At 39.6% G+C, this 20,791-nt stretch overlaps 1 protein-coding gene across 1 annotated transcript in view; it reads left to right on the top strand.

Moving 5' to 3' along the window:
* ELOVL6 (ELOVL fatty acid elongase 6) overlaps positions 1-19,299 on the top strand; it is an 86,940-nt gene extending 67,641 nt beyond the window's left edge. The window contains exons 2-4 of the mRNA XM_054989486.1: positions 1,442-1,573; positions 7,269-7,420; positions 15,508-19,299. Coding sequence (XP_054845461.1) covers positions 1,442-1,573; positions 7,269-7,420; positions 15,508-15,932 — 709 coding nt within the window. The 3' untranslated portion in view covers positions 15,933-19,299. The remainder of the gene's footprint in view (positions 1-1,441; positions 1,574-7,268; positions 7,421-15,507) is intronic.
* The last annotated feature ends 1,492 nt before the right edge of the window (positions 19,300-20,791 follow it).

Here is a 20,791-nt window from a genome sequence, read left to right as displayed (position 1 = left end):
TTTATGCCTCATCTCCCCCAAGGAGCTCGAGTTGGCTTATGTTGTTTGGCTTTCCTCTATGTTCTCATTGCAACAAACCTGAAAAATAGGTTAGGCTGAGCCAGAGAGACTGGTCCAAGATAGGCTTGCCAGGTCCCACACCCCCGCCTCCACTCCTTACCACCACTCACCTGGATGGCAGGGGGAGAGAAAGTTGAATAGAGGCAGGCTGGTTTAAACCAGAAGCTATGGTATCTCATTGTGAATACAGTCTTTGGAGCCTGCTGAGATGCTGTAGCTTCCAGACATGACATCACTGGGGGCTCTACAGGTAAAGAGGATCATCACCGTGGCAACCTCCCCTCCCCCAACCCACACACTCACACCCACTTTTCAGGTAGGGTGGCCTGGCAACCCTAATCCAAGACCACCTATTGAACTTCATAGCTGAATGGGGATTGAGGTCATCATTAAGCATTATTTGACCCTGGCTGTCCTTTTCTAGATAGCTATTGGTCTGAATACCAGTCACATGCTTAGAATGTTCTCTTTTCTAACACAATTAATTTACAGACAATATGGATCAAGGGTAGTGTCATAACCTCCCTAAGGATGCCTCTGCCTCTGTGACACCAAACAATCATAACAGTTGATTTGGTATAACAGAAGACCTCTCCTTCTGATCATCCATATGAATAGGATGATATTAGAAAGAAACCAGAAGCAAATAAATTGCATGCTATGATAAAAGTCTGTGTGACATGAATATTATAATAATAAAACCAAGATATTTCATGAAAGCAATCATACCATGTACTCCACAGATAAGTGACGAGTTTCAAATTACCAGCCAATCTGATGTGGCAGAGTTCTTCCCACTTATTCATATACTCAAAGGTTTTGTTTGGAGCATGAAATAGTAACATACGAATAGGCAGAGCTGCCTTATACTGAGTCACGCCACTAGTGACTAAATCGGTATTATTTTCATCGCCTGGCAATGGCTTTCCAGGGTCTCGGGCAAAGGAACGTTTTTCCAGATTACTGATACACGAGATGATTTCAGTAGGTCTGGCCAGCAGTTGAACCTGAGAGCTTCTGCAAGCAAAGCATGTGCGCAGCCACTGACCCATAATGCTGTGTAAGAATATCCCACATTCAAATGCACCCACTTGTTTTTCCATTGGCGGCATTGTTCCTCCTGACAGGAAGGAAGAAAACAGTAACTCCTACAGAGTCGCAACAACCTTCTCTTGAGGACAGATCATTCTCCTGAATCTCCATTAGGAAAGACTGGATCAATCATACCCAATTCGAAGATGAAAAATTACTCCTTTTTAGCAGATTAGTGGTGCAGACCAGACAGCTTCCTCTGTGCGTGTCTACTTTGAATTTTGCTACAGGCAGCTAAAGCACTGACTGAATATCGTAGAGTGATTGTAGTTTTGCTTTTCTTTTACAGGAAGAAATCTTTCCTGTTTTCTGCTCTGTATGCTGCCTTTATATTCGGTGGCCGGCATGTAATGAATAAGAGAGCAAAATTTGAGCTGAGGAAACCACTAGTGCTCTGGTCTCTGAGCCTTGCTCTCTTCAGGTAAGCCTCTTTTTAAAGGAATCGTCTGCATGCATTTTATGGACAGGTTTAAATAAATAAAAACATTGTGTTAATTCTATGATTATTATCCTTTATTACTTCAGGTTTCTTAAACTTTGTAACATGCCTATTGCATTTTGCAGTACATTACAACAGGAAAGTAAAGGATGATCCCTAAAACCAATTCAGATATGAATGAGAAAATTTTATTGAGGTACCAAATGCCCTTCATTGTGAAAAATTTTCATAGAAACATGTACATTTTTCTGAAAAGCACACTGTAAAAGTAAGACCTTTGTTAAATTTCTCAATCTGTGTTGTAATTTTAAAAATTGTAATGATGACCTACAGATTATATTTTTCATAATATCTAGACCCAAGTCTATAACTAGGAAGGGACCATTGGGTAAATGGCCCTATTTGGGGCATTAATTTCCGCTACCTAAGATTTTGGGTTTTGTTTTTTAAAAAAGGTCACATTGCAAACTTCATCAAATGTTCATCCGTAACAAAAACTGGAGACAAATGTGGCAAAAGCTCCACTGAAACAAATAGATCCTAGTGGGCAAGCATGTTTTCCATGTGGTGAAAGCACCACCATGTGGTAAGATTATAGATGTTTAAATAACGAAAAAGAATTCTCTGTTTTCTGTCATATTACTCAGTCTTTTCAAATGGAGGTGCTTGTCATTAAAAAAAACCTATTCTGGAAAAAAAATGGAGGTGCTTGTCAAACCACCCGTCCTCAGAAACACAGGCTTCTCTCACATGGATATCAAGCCCTTCCACCAAGGAGCAGAGAACAGGATACATGTTTCTTTCCTCCCTCCAATTTTGTCCTTACAGTAACTCTGTGAGCTAGTTTAGGGTAACAGTGTGACCTCCGAGAGAGCTCCATGGCTGTACAATAAAATATGATAAAATCTTAAACATTTTTTACCTTCAGTTCTCCATTTTGTGCTTTTCAAACATTCTGGAAAACTTGGTACTTACAAATGGGGGACCCACAAGGACCTGTGAGGGGCATCTCATTTCCCCACCGTGTCCTTTTCCCCTTCCCTGCCCCCCATAGCCTCTCCACATTTTTCTGCTTCTTTCTCTCCTCCTCACTCATTGTTGTCTTCATATTTCCCCTTCCTGCCACTCCCACCCCCCAGCAGCCTCTCGCTTGTCTCCCAGTTGCATGGTGCTGGCTGAGCTGGGCTCAGTTGCATGGCAGGGAATCTACAAGAACTTGCAAGGGGTATTTCACTTTTATCTGTATTCCCTTCCCCACACGATTTCCTCTTTCTCTCCTTCTGGCAGCCTCCATACGCTCACCTTTCCCTATGTCCTTCAGACCCACCGAACAGCTTACCTTTTATCTGCTCCCGTTTCACCTAATTTACTTCATTTATATACTGCCTTTATTCACAATGGGACCCCAGAGCAGCTTACATCATTCTCCTTGCCTCCATATTATCCTCACAGCATCCCTGAGAGGTAAGTTAGGCTGAGAGTATGTGGATCAAAACTACTCAGTGAGCTTCCATGGCAGAATAGTGATTTGAACCTGGGTCTCACAGATCCTGCTCTGAAATTCTAACCATTTGGGGTTCTTGTTAAACCTCCCAATGTCTTTTAGATTTCAGATTTTTCACCAAACCTGTGGCATTTTTCAGGTGTGTAGGAAGCTCTGTCTTGTCTGTTCATGGCTTCGGTCTCTGTATTCAGATCAGGGCCACTTGTTTATTAGTATATAAGATGTTAGAATTACCCTTACTGATTTGCTGTAAGGCCACTTCTAAAGATTTTCATTCATGCTGAAATGCTAATGACCCAGTGCAGTTTTGCCAGCCTCTCTGACAAGCAAGACCTGAAGAAATCTATTCGTTTAAGATTCTGTAATTGCCAGTTGTTTTATGGATCTGGACAGTTCATTATAATTGCTTCCATCCAAACTATCAATTACTGTCTAAGTAATTTCTATTATATCCCATTTATTTTCTATTGTACAGTTTTAGTCTTGTTGGTTAGATTGACTTGCCTTATGCCTTTCTTACTTTTAACATTATTGCCCTAAGATAATTTTTAACTTGAGAATACTTTGAAGCTGCAAGTATTCTAGTTGCTGTAACAACTTTGATCGTATAAGAACCTTAAAAGTTTCCTCTTAAGAGCAGGTATTCTGCTGACAGCGAATGGGGGGATTACTTTTCAAATCTCTAGATTACTGCAGTTATTCCAAAGATAAGGCTTTTTTCTGTAATAATACAGGAGTATGTCCCCAAAGAATTCTTTAAGGGTTTCTTAAATATATCAGGCTCATGAATTCCTGTCAGGTAACTTTAAAGATTTTTAAATGTATTCCCTAATACTTGAGATGTTTTTTGCCATGCATAGGATCTAAGCTAAAAACTGAATTTTGCCTGCACCCTTGTGTGTGTGTAAAAAAAAAAAATCTAGTTGCTTCTCCCTTGAAATATGTTATCAGTTACATTACAGCAGCCATCCCCAATGTGGCACTTTTTGGCACCACGGTGCCTACTAATGTGTTTCTTGGTGCCTGACTACTTTATTGGCTTCATTAATGATCCACATTTCCACTAAGCCTCAAGGCAGATTACAGAGTTATAAAAATAATGCAATAAAGACCACTGTGATACATATAATGAAAAAGGCAATAAAGCTGGATTACACAATTAAGGACCAGTATAACATATCCCATAAATTGGATTTCAAGAACATTGATCCAATAAACTGGATTTCACAATTAGAGAACAGTGTCATAAAGACAGTATAACATATCCAACAAACAATGCAATATAACAAGAGAGAAAAAGAAAACAGTTGGGAAAACTTGTACAGAATTTTAAAATTTGAACCCTGTTACTTTTCAAAAAAATGCCCTTCTTGCAGGATTCACATCATTATTTCATCTATAAGAATGCCCTCCTGAGCATTAATTCTTGAATCTTGGGGATAAAATCCAAGTGGTTGAATGGAGCAAGGGGAACAACGGTTCTGACTGACTAGCAAACTACTGAACTCATCCAAGGCAGATGGATCAGTCATGTATTCCTTCTTGACCATAGACACAAACGTTAGTGATTCTGGACCTGGAAGCCTTTCCCTCTGGCTGCGCAGAGAACAAACCTTCCTCTTTCTTTGGAACATGAAACTGAATCGCATCTCTTCCCCAAAGCAAAGAGCTGATCCTTATCCCTCTCCCATTTTAGACATTTTGTTAGTGGTTCCATCTCCGACAAAGCCTTTTTATGATTGCCCCCACCCAAAAGCTATTTTATAGTAGTGCCCAGTACCCATTTCTCAACATTCCTAAAGGGCCCACGGGTTCACCAAGGTTGGGGGTCCTGGTTTTAAAGATGTATTTAATTATTTACACCCTGTTTACAACAGCATTTCTCCTTCTCTTCCTCACAAGAAGAATGGTGAGAGAGATGGGATAGGCTGAGAAAGAGAGACTGGCCCAAGGTCACCCAAGTTGCTTCTGGGGCAGAGTGGGGATTCAAACCTGGGTCTCCGACCCCTTGTCCAACATTCTTACCATTGTGCTATGCTAACACAAGTATGCTTGGCTTTGATATGTCAGTTGGTAAATGTTTGGATTTACAAAGAAGAGAAAACGTTTGGATCTACCATTGGGCTAGGCAACTGGTCATTGCCACCTCCTCCTCCTGCAGATCCTACTAGGAATCTTTATATCCCCTTTGTTCAGTTCTGTGCATGGTATGGGAATTCTCTCCCTACAGTCTAGTGAACGTGTATAAATTGGGCTGGGATCTGATACCACAATCTGTGTTCCACTTACACAGATATGCACACACACACTTTAAACGACTGCTTGAAAGAGGCCTTCAGCTCTGGATTGTGAAAATCTTCATTAGGAAGAATAAGCAATGAACTGGAAGTAATTTGCATCTGTTTTAAATAAGAAAGGACTAGGGGAATCTGATCTTTCTTTTACAGTTGCTCAATAATACAGAATGTGCTACTCCACATAGCATGGCACATTGCAGATCTGTTTAATTATTCTGCCCCTTTTAAGGTGTTCAGTCTTCCACACATCTATTGTTCCTAACAAAGAAGGGGAAACGAATGTGAAGTGATTGTTCTGTGTAATGCTATTGAGGTTCTCTCTGGGATCACTCTTCATGAATGAAAACTTAAGGTGCAAAGAAAGGGGAAATAATCAGGGACTATATTTTTCATTAACTTTTTGACGTCTTGTGTGCAGTGGCTTTATATTAGTTTAGAATATTCATCCCTCTAAATGTATTAGTACTACTGAATACTAAAGTAAGTCATGCTGAAACAAGTGTGATGAATTTTGAATATATATAAAGGCATGTCCCAGTTAGAATAAAACAAATTGTTTAATAAAAAAAAATAACTCAGTTCCCTGATAATGGTCAACAGCTATCTTTGGAAAGGTGAGATAAAATGCTCCAAGACATAAAGGAGCTGCAAAAAAGGGAAGATTTTTTTTTTAATGATGCCTGTAACTCTCTCGTTAAACGATTGCTTGAAAGAGTCGTATGCAGTTCTGGATAATAAAACTCTTCATTAATAAAAAGTAGTGAAAGCCTTTGACAATATGTCCTGAGGTTCTTTTTAGTCATTCCTGTTATTGATATTGAGGGGGAACGGCAGGGATAGTGTTCTGTATTCTTGAATTCCATCAGTGGCCACCCTCTCCTACTCTAGCACTTCCTCACCGCTAGCACCTCTGGCCTCCATGTGATCAACAAGTCATCTTCATAGCGTGAACTCGTGGAGAAAGTACCCATGAAAATGCCTCCTCCCTAGGATCAGTGACCCTGCTTTCTAAATGTTGCTGATCATTGGGAAGGGGGCACACACACTCAGGCTCTTCTTTTGCACCTTTTCACCATGCAGATAACTCAGCAATTGCATAGAGACGGGGAAGCGGGGCCAGTGCTGTTGTGACCTCTTTATGCCCCTGTGTTGTGAGTCAATGCACAGGTGGGATGTCAGCGCCAGTAAATCTCTATCTGGATTCCATATAGATACATGTCTTGGACGCAGGGAGATGAGTTTTCATAAATATCCTCAAGCATGATTTAAACTTTACTGCACTGACTGATATGTTTTAATCTAATTCATGCTGTTTTAATTGTATTTATTACCACCTGTGATCCGCTCTGAGCCCGCTTTCAGGGAAAGCAGAATATAAATTGAATAAAATAAATGAATGATTTAACCTCATATTTCTCCCTTACGGTAATCAGATTGGCCAGGCTTCCTGGATTTCTGGTCCCTGGTAAAGTGTACCCCACCCCTCCCATAACATTGACCCTAAGCAAAGGAGTTTCCTTTGTCAAGAGCAAGTTGGTATGAATGTACGAAACTGATACCCATAGCTAGAATTAATTTTTTTAATGTAAAGAACCAAAATTCTTATGTCATTAACTTCCTTGAAGGTAATGGTTTTTGGAATATATAGGAAATAATTTCACAGCATCAAGCCAGTAGTTGAAGTATTCTAGTATCCTTCTGCCAAAAGAACTAGATGTTTTAGGGTTCTTATGAGTTAAGGCTATAAGTTCACCGTAGTCTAAATGTAAAAGGTATGCGGGAGGGGTACCTCTCCTCCCTGGCCTCTGTGAATCTGTCTGTCTTTTTGGCCTTTTATTCACTGCTTGTTCTTTGTGTTCTTTTTATGGTCCTGAAGTATATTTGGTGCTGTTCGAACGGGTGCTTATATGCTATACATTTTGATGACCAAAGGGCTAAAGCCATCAGTTTGTGACCAGAGTTTTTACAATGGACCTGTCAGCAAATTCTGGGCATATGCGTTTGTTCTAAGCAAAGCACCAGAACTAGGTGAGTGCCTCTTCTTCTTTTCACCTCTTCTTGTATTGAAGCACAAGAAGGAAGACATGGAAGAATTTCTCAGCAGTGGCTGGGAAAAATGCTTTTTGTAAAAATTGCAGTCCACCATGCAGTCCTAAGCAAACCCATTCTAAGTGTCTTGACTGCAAGGGATGTAGAAGGGGTACTCTGTTTAACCAGTCCCCATCCCTGTTCTTCCCTTATTGGTGATCTATAAAGATGTTTCTCAACTGACTAAAATTATAACATGATGGTAAGTAAGATGACACCTCCACCCCAAGAAGAAATATTTATCTTTAACTAGTTTCTGGTGGGTAGCTGTGTTGTTCTGCAGTAGAACAGCAGGATTTGAGTCCAGTGGCACCTATGAGACCAACAAGATTTTCAGGGCATAAGCTCCCTTCTTCATATACCAGAAGAGTAACTAGGGATTCTATCATTCCCCCCCCCCACCTTGTTTAACTTGTTTTGCTTTATCTGCAATTAAAACCCATTAGAGTCTATTTGGGGACTGTTTTCTGTTTCCTCACATTTAATTTTGCTCATAATATGTTTACATGTTGCTGTTTTGTTTCTGTAAATGGCGTGTGAATGGCCCTGAATCAAAGAAGGGAATAATAATAATAATAAATAATAACTGCACTTATATACCGCTCTTGTAGACAGAATAGTGCCTCACCCAGAGTGGTGGGGATTATTATCCCCATGATACAGCGGGGGAGCTGAGGCTGAGAGGAGTGGTTTACCCAAGGACACTTGGGCCGATTCCAGATGACTAACCTTAAGGCGCTTCATGCTGTTCTCTTCCGGATCGCGACGGGGAAAATGAGAAATATTGCGTTTCCTCGCATGAGTTTTGCGCGTCGTCGCATGAAGCGCCTTAAGGTTAGTCATCTGGAATCGGCCCAAGTGTCCTTGGGTAAACCACTCCTCTCAGCCCCAGCTCCCCCACTGTATCATGGGGATACAGGTTAGTCATCTGGAATCGGCCCTACTGCGCTCATGGCAGTAGTGGGATTCAAACCAGTAGAGAGCTGGTTTGCAGCCGAACTACTTAACCACTGTGTTACAGCAGCTCAGCAATGAAAATTAGCAGAACAAAAAGCCTGGCATTGAGAACTTAACAAAAACAGAAAGAAATGGAAAAAGCATGCTGGTACATCCCTATCCTTAGCCCATGTTGTTTTGATTTGGATTAGTAGGACTTGTGGATTCTTTTAGCAGCGCTGTTCCATCATTGTGTTCTGGTTTTCACCAAACCAGTGAATAGTCAATGTTGCCACAAAAGCTTAAACTTTCACTGCTACAGAGGCACTCTGGTGTCTTCCACAGTCATGCACTCTCTGCTGTTATTTACTTTGAAGTAGTCCCATCAGAATCACATAGATGTGTGATGCAGACCATTCTCTGTTGTCATCTGCAAGTTATATAACATCTAACTGAATAGAAAAATATTCAAATATTCAGCTTCAATGGTATGTGTGAGTAAGGAAGTTTGAGTAGTTCAGGTAACTGCAGAATAGGGTTTTGTTTTTGTTTTTGACATGTGAGAGAGCTCTAAAAATATATTTTGAAAAAACGATCTGAATGAAAGCAGTTCTTAAAATATAGCATATGAGTTTGTTTATTTGTTTTTCCCAGAATGAGTAATTTGTTCTGGAACTGTGAGTTTTGATATAATGGTTGGAACAGGTTGAATACCAGGTAGTAATCTGTCTGTGAAACATGTGGCAAGTCTGTAATCTGGAATATTCCTGCCAAATGGTAAGGAAAATTCTACCATACCTCTGCATCTCTGGAATTCTGACTAGGTGCACATATGCGGTAATGTTTTCCACACCATTCTGAAACATTCCAGTATACTTCCACACTGTATGATACAATCTGGTAAATGGGGCAGAAGTCCAGAGTTCACTGGTTTAGTAGGGAGTCCTAATGTTAAGCTGTGACTGTCAAACCCTTTTCAGCATGGTAGTACTTACTTATTGCTTTCTATAGGAGGGCATAACAACATTAAGTCCAGAATCTAAAATTGCACAATCGTACCACTGCTCACAGAGACTAAAGATATTTTGGTTTAGGATAGAAAAAGCAAAATAGTCCCATACTATGCAAGGTTATTTAGTGCCAATGTCTGATTGGGCTTGGTCCCAAGTAATTGTGTGTAGGATTGCATCCTAAAAGTTTCTCTCACATTGTCAAGTCAAGTTTGAACTTTGCTGAGACAGATGAAATTCAGAGCTTAAGTAGGGCCATTAGAATGCACTTTAATAATGCTTCATGGCATCTGTAGTATGTCTGTGAAATCTCATGTAAATGTTAACTATTGAGCACCTCAATTCTATATGAGGTGGAGGAGTGGTTTGATTCCCGCTCCTCCAGTTGAAGCCAGCTGGGTCAGTCACAGCTTCTCAGAGCTCTCTCAGCCCCACCCATCTCACAGGGTGACTGTTGTGAGGATAATAATAACATACCTTTAAACTGCTCTGAGTGGGAACAACTTGTCCTGAAGGGCGGTATATAAATCAAATGTTATTATTATATATTCATACATAAAAGAGTACCTGTTCACGTCTGACCCTTGTAGACTCAGTTAAGATCCTAGGGGTTATAATAGATCCAGCGCTACTAGTAGAAAAGCAAATTAAGGCAGCTGCAAAAGATGCTTCATGGCAGCTTCACTCATCTGAACAGGGTCTCCTGCAGATGCCACCCTGCACAAGTGTGAAATCAACAGCAACCCATACACGTGAATTCTCTGTGGTGGCTCCTGCCCTATGGAACAGCCAGCCTGAGGAGGTCAGGAGAGCCTCCATTCTCCTGGCCTTCTGCAAATAATGCAAAACTGAACTATTCAAAAGGGCTTTTTACACAGAAAGGAGGGCTATATTGTAGGGAGGAGCTCTCAACAAGATGCTTCACTAATGAGTTAGGGACCATAGACTTCACCACTACGTTACCTTACGTTCTATCTGTGGCTTTAAGTAGGTGCTCCTATGTACTACCTGTTGGTTTAAGTATGACCCTACTGGGTGGTTCAGTGTTGTCTAATGTCAGTCCTAGAATTGCCTATGCTCTGTTCCAGCATTTCTTCAACTTTCTATTGGATTTCTGCTAAAGTTATGTCTTCGTAAACTTGCATTTATTTATCCTGTGTTTATTGAAATGTCCTTGATGTTGACTGTGCTAATTTCTCTCTATGTAATCTGCCTTGAGTCTCAGCGAGAAAGGCAGACTATAAATAACATAAATAAATAAAAATAAATAAATAAATAAACAATTATAAGCCAGTTTCCCTGTAGAGGTGGGGTAAAATTCTGTAAATAAATAAAATAATCTCCCCCCACCAAGACCCCTGAGTCCCAAGGTGTTCTGAGAAATAAGGCTAACAAGCTACTCATCTAGAAATAAAGGTTTCTTGCCCCATGCAAGTGATAATTGCAGAAGAGGCTTGGTTAATGTGTCTTTTATTCCAAGGGGAAGAGAACCCTCCATAGTATTTTTCTCTCTAGCCCACATGGTAGCGCTTGAGAAAAGATTTGTTTTCATTTTTTCCCCGATTAGGGCCTGTGTCTATTACTGCAATTATATGCACATACTTGGCAATGTCTCACTGAAATAATCGGCAACACATTTGAGTATGCATGCATAAGATCCAGCTGTAAAAGAGAAAATCTCTTCCTCCTCAGAAATAGCAAAGACACCGTGGTTAGGTTTGTCAGCCTCCAAGTAGGGACCGGAGATCATCCAGAATTACACCTGCTTTCCAGACTTCATAGATCAATTCCCCTGGAGAAAATGGCTGCTTTGGAGAGTGGACTCTATGCCATTATACCTGCTCTCACCTAGCTCCACCCCTAAAATCTCCAGGATTTTCCCAAACTGAAGCTGATAACTCTAACTGTGGGCCGCACTCAAATGCTTGCTATTTTATGATGTTCTCCCAGATGTTGGAGAATAAGGAGGGCCCACACTGCCCTGCAGCTGTGGGTGCCGTAGGAGACGCCTTCTGTGAGGTGCTCAGGCCAGACACTGTATCTTCTGGGCAGAAGAAGATGGCTGAAGAAGATGGGTTTGAAATGTGGGCATCAGCACTTTCATAATCTCTTCCTCTTCCTTCACCATTCTCCTGTGTCACTCTGAAAGGCCTGCCGCTTGCTTCAGAGGAAACTGGGAAAGGCTTACCGATGATGGGCCCCTCCTCCACTTCCTCCAAAATCCTCCAGGTCCCTGGCTTGAGCGCAAGGGACGGAAAACTCACATCCCCTAAGCCCACCCAAAAAGACTCCTCATGCTTCTCCTCCTCCTCCCACTGCTGGGAGCTAGAGAGAGGGGAGCCTCAGCAGCAGGCCCCTGCCCAGTGCCAGCTCCTGCCTCAGGCACCTGTGGTGGGGGTGTTCCTGCAGCTGCCTCAGGAAAGATTTTATTTTTATTTATATTTCAATTTATATACCGCCCATCCCCAGGGGCTCTGGGGATGGCCTTGCGAACCACCTTGCTATCGCCAGAAGCTAGGTTGGTGAACAGCAGCTGCGCTGGGGTGGTCCACCTCCGTGCAGGTGGGAGGAGAGCCACAGCCCTCACCCTCTCCTCTAGTCTTAGCCCTCACCTTTCTCTCAGAGCCCCTCTCTGGTCTCCTGCTACTCATTTTTCTGCCCCCTGTAACCTACATTTACTAGTAACTAACTTTATTAAATAGTTAAATGACCTACCTGCCTACTCAGAAAGCTTGCTTTGTAGGTCTGAACCTGGAGATGGACACACAGATCTCTTTTTAAAAGGTCTTATTTAGGTATGTGGCACTACATAGCAAACAGCTTCAGGAATGAAGCTATCCCTGAACCTCAATCTACAGGTAAGCCTATGACAAAAAAAAACATACTTCTAATATGCCTGACCTAGCTCCAAGCAAGCCAGAGGCGGACAGGCAAAGCCTAGTTAAATGTAACTAATGGGCAGCCTATTTATCTATAGAATTTGAGTAGAACACGAACACGCCTGAACCCTTCTTAATTCCTACACAAGCCTATTGCAAGGGGGGGGGGGGGAACTTGGTTGTCCCTAAAAACTAATGTTGTGCTTTACAAGATCTACAACTAGCCTACCTTAAAAATACTTCTTAAAAGTTCGTGTGTGTGTGTGTGTGTGTACACACACGCAACCCTCTCTGAATACGCAAAGTAGATCCAACATCCAAACGCCACTAGGAAGAGGGAACCAAGCAGCACCCCTACAAACACACACCCTCCTCAAAAGAAGAACAACCTACCAACAAAAATCTACAGTGAGCATCAAGCCAAACCTCTATGCCAACAGAAAACAGAAACACCAACCAAACTACCATAAAGAAAGAGCAGCAACAGGGAAAAACAACAACCCACCCCCTACACATACAAAGAACCAACAAAAATTTACAGCAACAAAACACCCACAACAGGAGAAAACACAGAATTCACCCCCCCCCCAGCAAAGAAGAAGGGAATATAATAAGCAGGAATTATAGAACAGCAAATAAAGCACACCTACAACAGGATAAAACAAAAGAACCCCCCTCAAAGAAAAGCAAAGTGAACACTAATTATTTTAAGTGAAAGCACCCACACTTACACACAGCAAAAAAAAAAACCCAAAGGACAGCTCAGCCACAGAGTAAACTTCAGTTCAGGAATAGTGAATCTAATTCAGTATTCCCTTTTGAGTTCAGTAATACCGGATTCCCCTAATCAGGTGGAATTTGGTATTTTAAGGGAATACTGAACCCTAATTGTACATCTCTGCTTTTAAGCAACAAACCTGTAATATGTACATCATTGTTTGCTTATCCTGAGGTTTCAGTGTAGCTCTAATTAGAAACAGGAAAAAATGATTCACTAGACTGTATAAAGTTTGTTTCTAAGGAAACCTCACAGAGCTGCAGACTTCACTAAATAATGATGAATATTAAGATTATGTTGTTTCAGAGATTTTTTAAAAAAACTTCATCACAAGCTATGAGAAGGGAATAATCTACAGCCTTTATGTGTCAAGAGACTTTGAATTCCTACTGTTTGATATATATATATATATATATATATATATATATATATATATATATATATATATATATATATATATATATATATATATATATATATATATATATATATATATATATATATATATATATATATATATACACACACACACACACACACATATGAAAACCTACTGAGGTTTGGCTAAATTAGTCCTGTGATAGCTTTTCAAAATGTGACTTCGCATTTCTGCAGCTAATGAAGCAGTCAGGAACTAGGGGGCTTTATTGCTGACTTAGACTGTTCTCTTAGGCACGCTTACTCAGAGGTAACCCCAACAGATTTTCTTGCAATGAAACATGTTAATAACTGAGGCACAGTTTTCAATCCACCCCTTACTGATATTCTTTATTTGAGTTTCTAAGGATGCACGTGCAAGAGAAATATATTTTGTGTCTTGGAAGCAGCCCAAGGGTCTTTTCCTCTTCCAAACCTCTGTGGCTTTAAATTGATTGATATGTAGTAGGCAAGTGAACTGAATTAAAAAGAACTTTAAGAGATGTAGTAAAAACGAAAAGTGGTTTGAAGATGGAGAGAGAGAGAGATGTTAACAGAATAAAAGGCACATTTCTGCAACTGGAAAAGGAGGGTTTGCAGGATGGAATAAAATCTAACACTTCCATCTTAAATACATTGACCCAGTTTGAAAAACCACGGAACTGGTTGTGTGGGCCCAAGGGAACTCTAGCCTTGTGTTTTTCCAGCCCAACAGCATCCATTCCACACAGCAAAGCGCTTTTCAAAACTGAGGGGTGTTTGAAAAGCACTTTATGATATGACATTCCGGAGGAGGGGAGTGTGCAGCTGTTCAAAGAAAAATAAGCTAAAAATTCTGTCATGTGAGCGCAAGCCATTTCCAAGACCTAAGCAGCCTTTTAGTCCATTGGCACCAATCCAGCAAGCCGTGTTGTATTTGCCAGAAGTAGCACATGCAGAGCCAGAGACTTCTGTTTACTTTTAGAAGCCCATCAAACAGACACACTGTGTGTAAAATTCTGCTATATTTAAAACTCACTCTGTGGTTTGGCAGGGAACTGCTGGAGTGAGAATATAAATAAAACACCTGGATCTTGCTATCACAGATATTATTTGGGAAGGGCTAATTCAAGTGTTTGCTGGCTGAGGCATTACAGGCCAGTCACTGGACTATACTGCCTCAGTTTTCATATAAGGAGGGTGTGGGTCATTATAGAGATCCCTTGTTTGAAACGCATCATTCATGTTACAGCTTATCACTTCAGACAGAAGGTTGGTGGTAAACTTAGACATAGATTTGATATTCATACTGGGGTGATTTCAAACCAGTGGCTCCTTTAGTGAATGCCAAAATGGTGTAGTCTGTCTCAGTAGCCCTTTTAAGCACTGAAATTAAAGGACATAGAAGGAGAACAGTCATGGCCTTCTATGACTGTTGCTGCTGTTATTATTTACTTTATACCACACCTTTCTTACCAGTGGGTCAGCTCAAAGCAGTTTATATCATTCTCCTGTCATCCATTTTTATCCTCACAGCAACTCTGTGGGGTATGCTAGGCTGAAAGTGTGTGACCGGCCAAAGGTCACCCAACAAGCTTCCATGGCAGAGTATAGATTTGAATCAAGGGCTCACAGATCCTAGTCTGCCACTGTAACCACTGCACTACACTGGCTCCCTGTCAGACAAAGTTATTAACTATGTTTAGGTCATATGTCATACCATCATTAAAATGTCTTAAGTCCAATTCTTTTTTCAAAACAATGGAATTTTGAAGCAGAAGCTGATCTTTTCTTTCTAATGTATACCTTGCCTTCATTTCACACAGACACTAAAAATGTCTCATTCCAGTCAGTCTCAACCATGAATTGAATATAAGATTCCCCAAACACCTTCATGGTTTTATGAGTTTTGACAATATGGTAATGTACCAAAGTGTTAATTCTTCATAACTTTACACCCTAATCTTAAAAATATGACGTAGTTGTCTTCATGCTTCAATTCTAATTTCTTTTTTTTCTTTTTAACAGGTGATACAATATTTATTATTCTTAGAAAACAGAAGCTCATTTTCCTCCATTGGTACCACCACATTACTGTACTACTTTATTCTTGGTACTCTTACAAGGACATGGTGGCTGGTGGTGGCTGGTTTATGACCATGAACTACGGAGTACATGCTGTCATGTACACTTACTATGCCTTGCGGGCTGCTGGCTTCAGAGTGTCTCGGAAGTTTGCCATGTTTATCACTTTGTCGCAGATTACGCAGATGTTCATGGGCTGTATCATCAACTACTTGGTCTTTGCTTGGATGCAACAGGGCCAGTGCCCTTCGCATGTGTCAAATGTCATGTGGTGTTCTCTCATGTACCTTAGCTACTTTGTGCTCTTCTGCCATTTCTTCTTCGATGCGTACATTGGCAAAACCAGAAAAGCAAGGAAAGCCGAATAAAACCTAGAAGCAAGATGGAAGCCGCAGCTCAGGTCATCTACAAAACAACAACACAGAAATTTTGAGGGGAAAAAAATGGCACAAGGAAATATTTGTATATGGTGCAATTAAAACTCAGCAGCTAGGTGGCGGCTAGGCTTGTTGAAACCAGTAAGTTTATGATCCTGTCTGGGTGATGACTCACTGAATTATCTTGCATCGCAAAAGACTGCTGTCAATAAGACATCTTCTTCCTTGCATCTATCCACTCAAAACACAAATTTTAAAAAAAGGAAAGAAAAGCAAAAGAAGATAATGATTTTGCAAAATAAAAATATGAAAATAAATTGTTTCCCTGACAATAGACGACTTTTATTTAAAAAAACTAATTATTTCTATATCCTTTCTAAACTTTTTAAAAAAAAAAATGCAAAACTTGAACAACAGTAAGTCGAGGAAATACATGGTTTGTGTCACATGAACGTATGAAGCTGCCTTGTATTGTCAGAGCACTGGTCCACCTAGCCTGATGTAGTCTACTTTGACTAGTAGTGGCTTGCCGAGGTGTCAAGCAGATGTTCTGCAACCAGAGCTCCTCTTAAAACTGGAGAATTAAACCTGGGACTTTTTGCATGCAAAGCATCTGCTCTGTCACTGAGCTATGGCCCCTCCCCCAATGATACCAGTCTTCTTGCAAAGTTTACTAACTTTTTCCTTGAAAGGGTGGCTCCATGTGAAAATGAAAGGATGAATGCTCCTGGAAAAGTCATTTAAATGTCCTTAAAATAATAAAATGGGGAAGAACTGGTTGATTTTCACACTGTATCACTTTGCTGTGAACAGATCTGGTTGGTCAGCTAAAGACCTGGGAGTTTCTTAAGATATTTATTCAGTCATCCATGATTGTTGTTGAGGTGCATATGTCAGCAAATTTGTTCAAGTGCATAAAGGCATAAAGGAGAGCAGGCTAACATGCAGCTGATTAGTTGAATTACCTGGGTCTAAAAACAGACGAAAGCAAGGGAAAGGAAAGAAATATGAAGGGAAAGGAAGAAACTGTATATCAAAGCTGATTATTTCTCAGAGTGCCCTTCAAATCCTTGTCTTTTGCTGTCGACAGAGTTTGAGGATCACAGGAACTTTTTCCCTCCTCAGGGCCTGTTCTGACATACTGTTTCTGATGTACAGGATGTCTTTCAGCATAGGTGCCATTTGGTAGGTTTAGCTGGAAAAGAGATCGCCCATGTCTCTTGTCCATAGTCAGTTTCACAACTAGGTCAATCTGGTTCATGCAGTATCTTTGAGACACTGAATGGATCTTCTGCTAAACAATGTATTCCTGTGCATGCAGCCATGGGAATCATACCAAAAGCCATTTTGCGAATGCAAAATATGAGGGTGGGTGCGGTCTTTGGAATAGGAGTCCATGCACAAGTATGCCCTTGTTGTAGTGGCTATACTTTTTTCTTCTACCTGTGGTTCCAAATTCATAACCATTGCCTCAAAAAACCCCTTCAATTTTTGCATCCTATCCTACAACACAAACTAATGAGGTTTGTTCTGGCATGCAATATTTGCAGGTTCACTGTGTAGGAAATGCATCAGAGAATCCATTAACTATGAACAAAGAGCTATCACAGGTAGAAGAAGCCAGCAGCTGCTACAAGCACAGCATAGCCCTGAAATGACAACATTAAGTGCAATTTGAGTGAAAGGTGCAAAAACGAAAATCTAGACAACCTTTTAGAAGGTGGTGGTTAGCGTTAGATAGGAACTTCAGGAACAAAGAAACCTGTGGTATGGTACATATTTTATATTTTTATGAACTTCAAAGAATAGGTATCTGCAATCTTAATAGTATTCTACAGGACTGTATGTGACTTTAGGTAACACTGTGCTTCTGCGTTTGCTTCTAAAGCAGTACAAAGATGTTTAAAGTGCCCTCCTCTGGTCACTTTGAAATACAACAACAAGATGTATTGGAATTGTCATACTGGAAGTTTTATTATGGGACTTGAATGGAGTGATTGTGCTACAACACAAAATTTGTGATCTAGAGAGAACTATACTTACTTTAAAAAAATCTGTAGAAAAATATACTGTAGCATTCTTGATCGCTTAAAAACACATCTGGTTCTTCAGTCAGCTGCAGATATAAGGACAAAAGTATTCCACTCTGAAACTCAGAGAATTAGCTGAAAAGAGCCATATTTTCTACAAGAAAAAGTAGATTGCATTATATGTAAGATTTCAGTCCTTACAAAGCCAAATAAACTATGTTATAATGTTCCAAGTACATCAAAGAAACAAATGTGTAAACTTAATGTTATAACTGTGTGTTAACATAGTATTCTCAATTGTATCCGTTTGGTAGTTGAACTAAAAAATTAGAAGAACTAGAAGGACAGATTAGGAACTGCTGTGCTACATAGAAAATGCATACACACCTATAACTATACTCGTAATACCCACTATGTGGGCTGTCAAAACACAGCATTGGAAGGAGAGGGAAAGAATTGGCTATTTCTTTTCCTGGCTAATGCAAAGGATTGCCATTAACTTTCTTCCTTTCATCTGAGACTATACAAAACAAAGTATTTTTTTCCTTCAACTGTACTGTCTCTCAGTCATGACACAGAACTGACGTGATATTTGTTAGACATAACAAGGGCTTTCAGTGTTTCACTCTGTGAAGAAGAAAAAATCCTGTTACATTCTGTATTATGTGGAAAGTCTTTTTAAGAACAAGAAATCCAAAAGCTCTCCAGAGCTGTCACAACTGTGAAAAAATGGAGGGAAATATGTTTGTGTCATTTAAGTTATTGATATTCAGACATTGCTATTTTTTGCAAAACAACAGCATAGTATTATATTCCAGAGAAAATATAACATGATTATAAGACTCCTGTATAAGTGGAAATATCAAAATGTAAACAATGTTATTTTACAGCATTGGGAGTAGATTATATTTCACAATAAGCCTTTTTTTTAGCAAACACATGCTTAAATATTTTTCCAGCCTGTAATTTTTGAAGCCAACCAAGCTCAATTAATATAGAAAGAGAAACAACAGCAAGCGTTTGTTTGTTTTTAATTGTGGCATTCATTTCTGTATTTTTCACTTTTCATTTAATTTTCTGTGAAGGCTGAAAGACAGATTTCTCCAAACCTTTCTTAAAATAAATAAGGAGAAGTTTCACAAAAGACTCTTAACAATGCTTTATCATTTCTTCCTTCTGTAAACAAAAGGATGAAACTACATTGATTAGAACATAAATTTAGTTTCAGACTTACATTAGTAACAGCAACACTACTTTAGAGACATAAAAGGTGTTCTTAGTTAAGAATCAGAGGAGTTAGCCGTGTTAGTCTGTAGTAGCAAAATCAAAAAGTCCAGTAGCACCTTTAAGACTAACCAATTTTATTATAGCATAAGCTTTCGAGAATCAAGTTCTCTTCATCAGATGCCTGATCAAAACAGGCATCTGATGAAGAGAACTTGATTCTCGAAAGCTTATGCTATAATAAAATTGGTTAGTCTTAAAGGTGCTACTCGACTCTTTTTGACTTAGTTAAGAAAACGTCTTAATTCTTCTTGAATAGTCTGCATTTTTTCATTTAATTCAGACATTTTTATCATTAATATTAAACAGCGAATTAAATATTGCAAATTTAAAACCCATTTATACAAGGCTGCAGAAATAATATTAGAGGAGAATATTAGCACGTGGATTTTTTTTCTTTACAAAAGGTACAATACAACCAAATTTTTAGTTCCACTAGTTTAAATAACAGGATTTAAGCACAACTTTCCCTCTGAAATCAATGGGTGGTTCACAATATGGGGCTAAATTCAGTGATGCCCTTCCAACCCCATGGATCCAGTCTAATGGGGTTGTTATCTTAAGGACATTTTCCTGGTCTTACTTCAGAGTAAACCTGCTTAAAATTGCTCCCTGAGTCTTAAGCGTGCTTAGCTTAGATTTTGCCAGTTTAATTTGTCTTCATATTCAGCACTTCCAGAAAAATAGGTAGCATTTTATAAAATTCATTTTGCTTCTCAAACTGTGAAGTGGTGTTTAACAGCAGAATCCTATACTTGTTTGTCTATCAATATTACTTAATTCAGTGGGATTACTTCTCTAGTAAGTGATTTCAAGTTTTGATCCCACGGCATTCTACATATTCTTATTGTATGACCTTCTGGAACCCAGCAGGGCTCTAAAGGGAACCGCCTTAAGGAATGCTGCCTTTAACAATCTATATGGGAATCCTCGCTGTTCCATCCCAGTGTGTAGTATATATTGTTTAACTGTTCTGTGGCAGCAAGACTGTGTGAATAAATTCTCTGTATGCTCATCTCTCAACTCAGAGATGCTTTCTACATGAATGAATTAAACTATTTTGCCACAGCTTTAAAAATGCATTACAAAAATTACCTGAAAACACAAAGATGGTGCAAACACCACATCTGGAATTACACACTCTGGTTGGATCCAGCCAACTTTTTCACTCAATCACATCCAATTCTTAGTATACAAATATGTTCATAGGTTTCAAAAGTGAGCAGTATCCATGACCATCAGTGACTTGCAAGTGTGAAAGTATCACACATTAGTTTCTGAATTGGCTGTGGAAATGTGAGATTGTGCATTTTTATAAATTAATTAGTTTTTTTTTTAAAAAATCATCCCACAATGTCTTGCAGAAGTGATGATGTGGGAAGGTGCTAGAACAATGCATTAAGTAAGCACATTTTTATGTTGGGTAGCATGGATAGTATGCTGATAAATCCAACATTCCATGAATTTATCAATAGTGGAACTTGCATTTGCAGCTGAATTCTTTCCCATTTCAGAATTATTTGAAAGTCATCGCAG

This window comes from Eublepharis macularius, chromosome 10 (assembly GCF_028583425.1).
Source record: "Eublepharis macularius isolate TG4126 chromosome 10, MPM_Emac_v1.0, whole genome shotgun sequence".
Lineage (NCBI taxonomy): Eukaryota > Metazoa > Chordata > Lepidosauria > Squamata > Eublepharidae > Eublepharis > Eublepharis macularius.
This window is presented reverse-complemented; position numbering and strand designations above follow the sequence as displayed.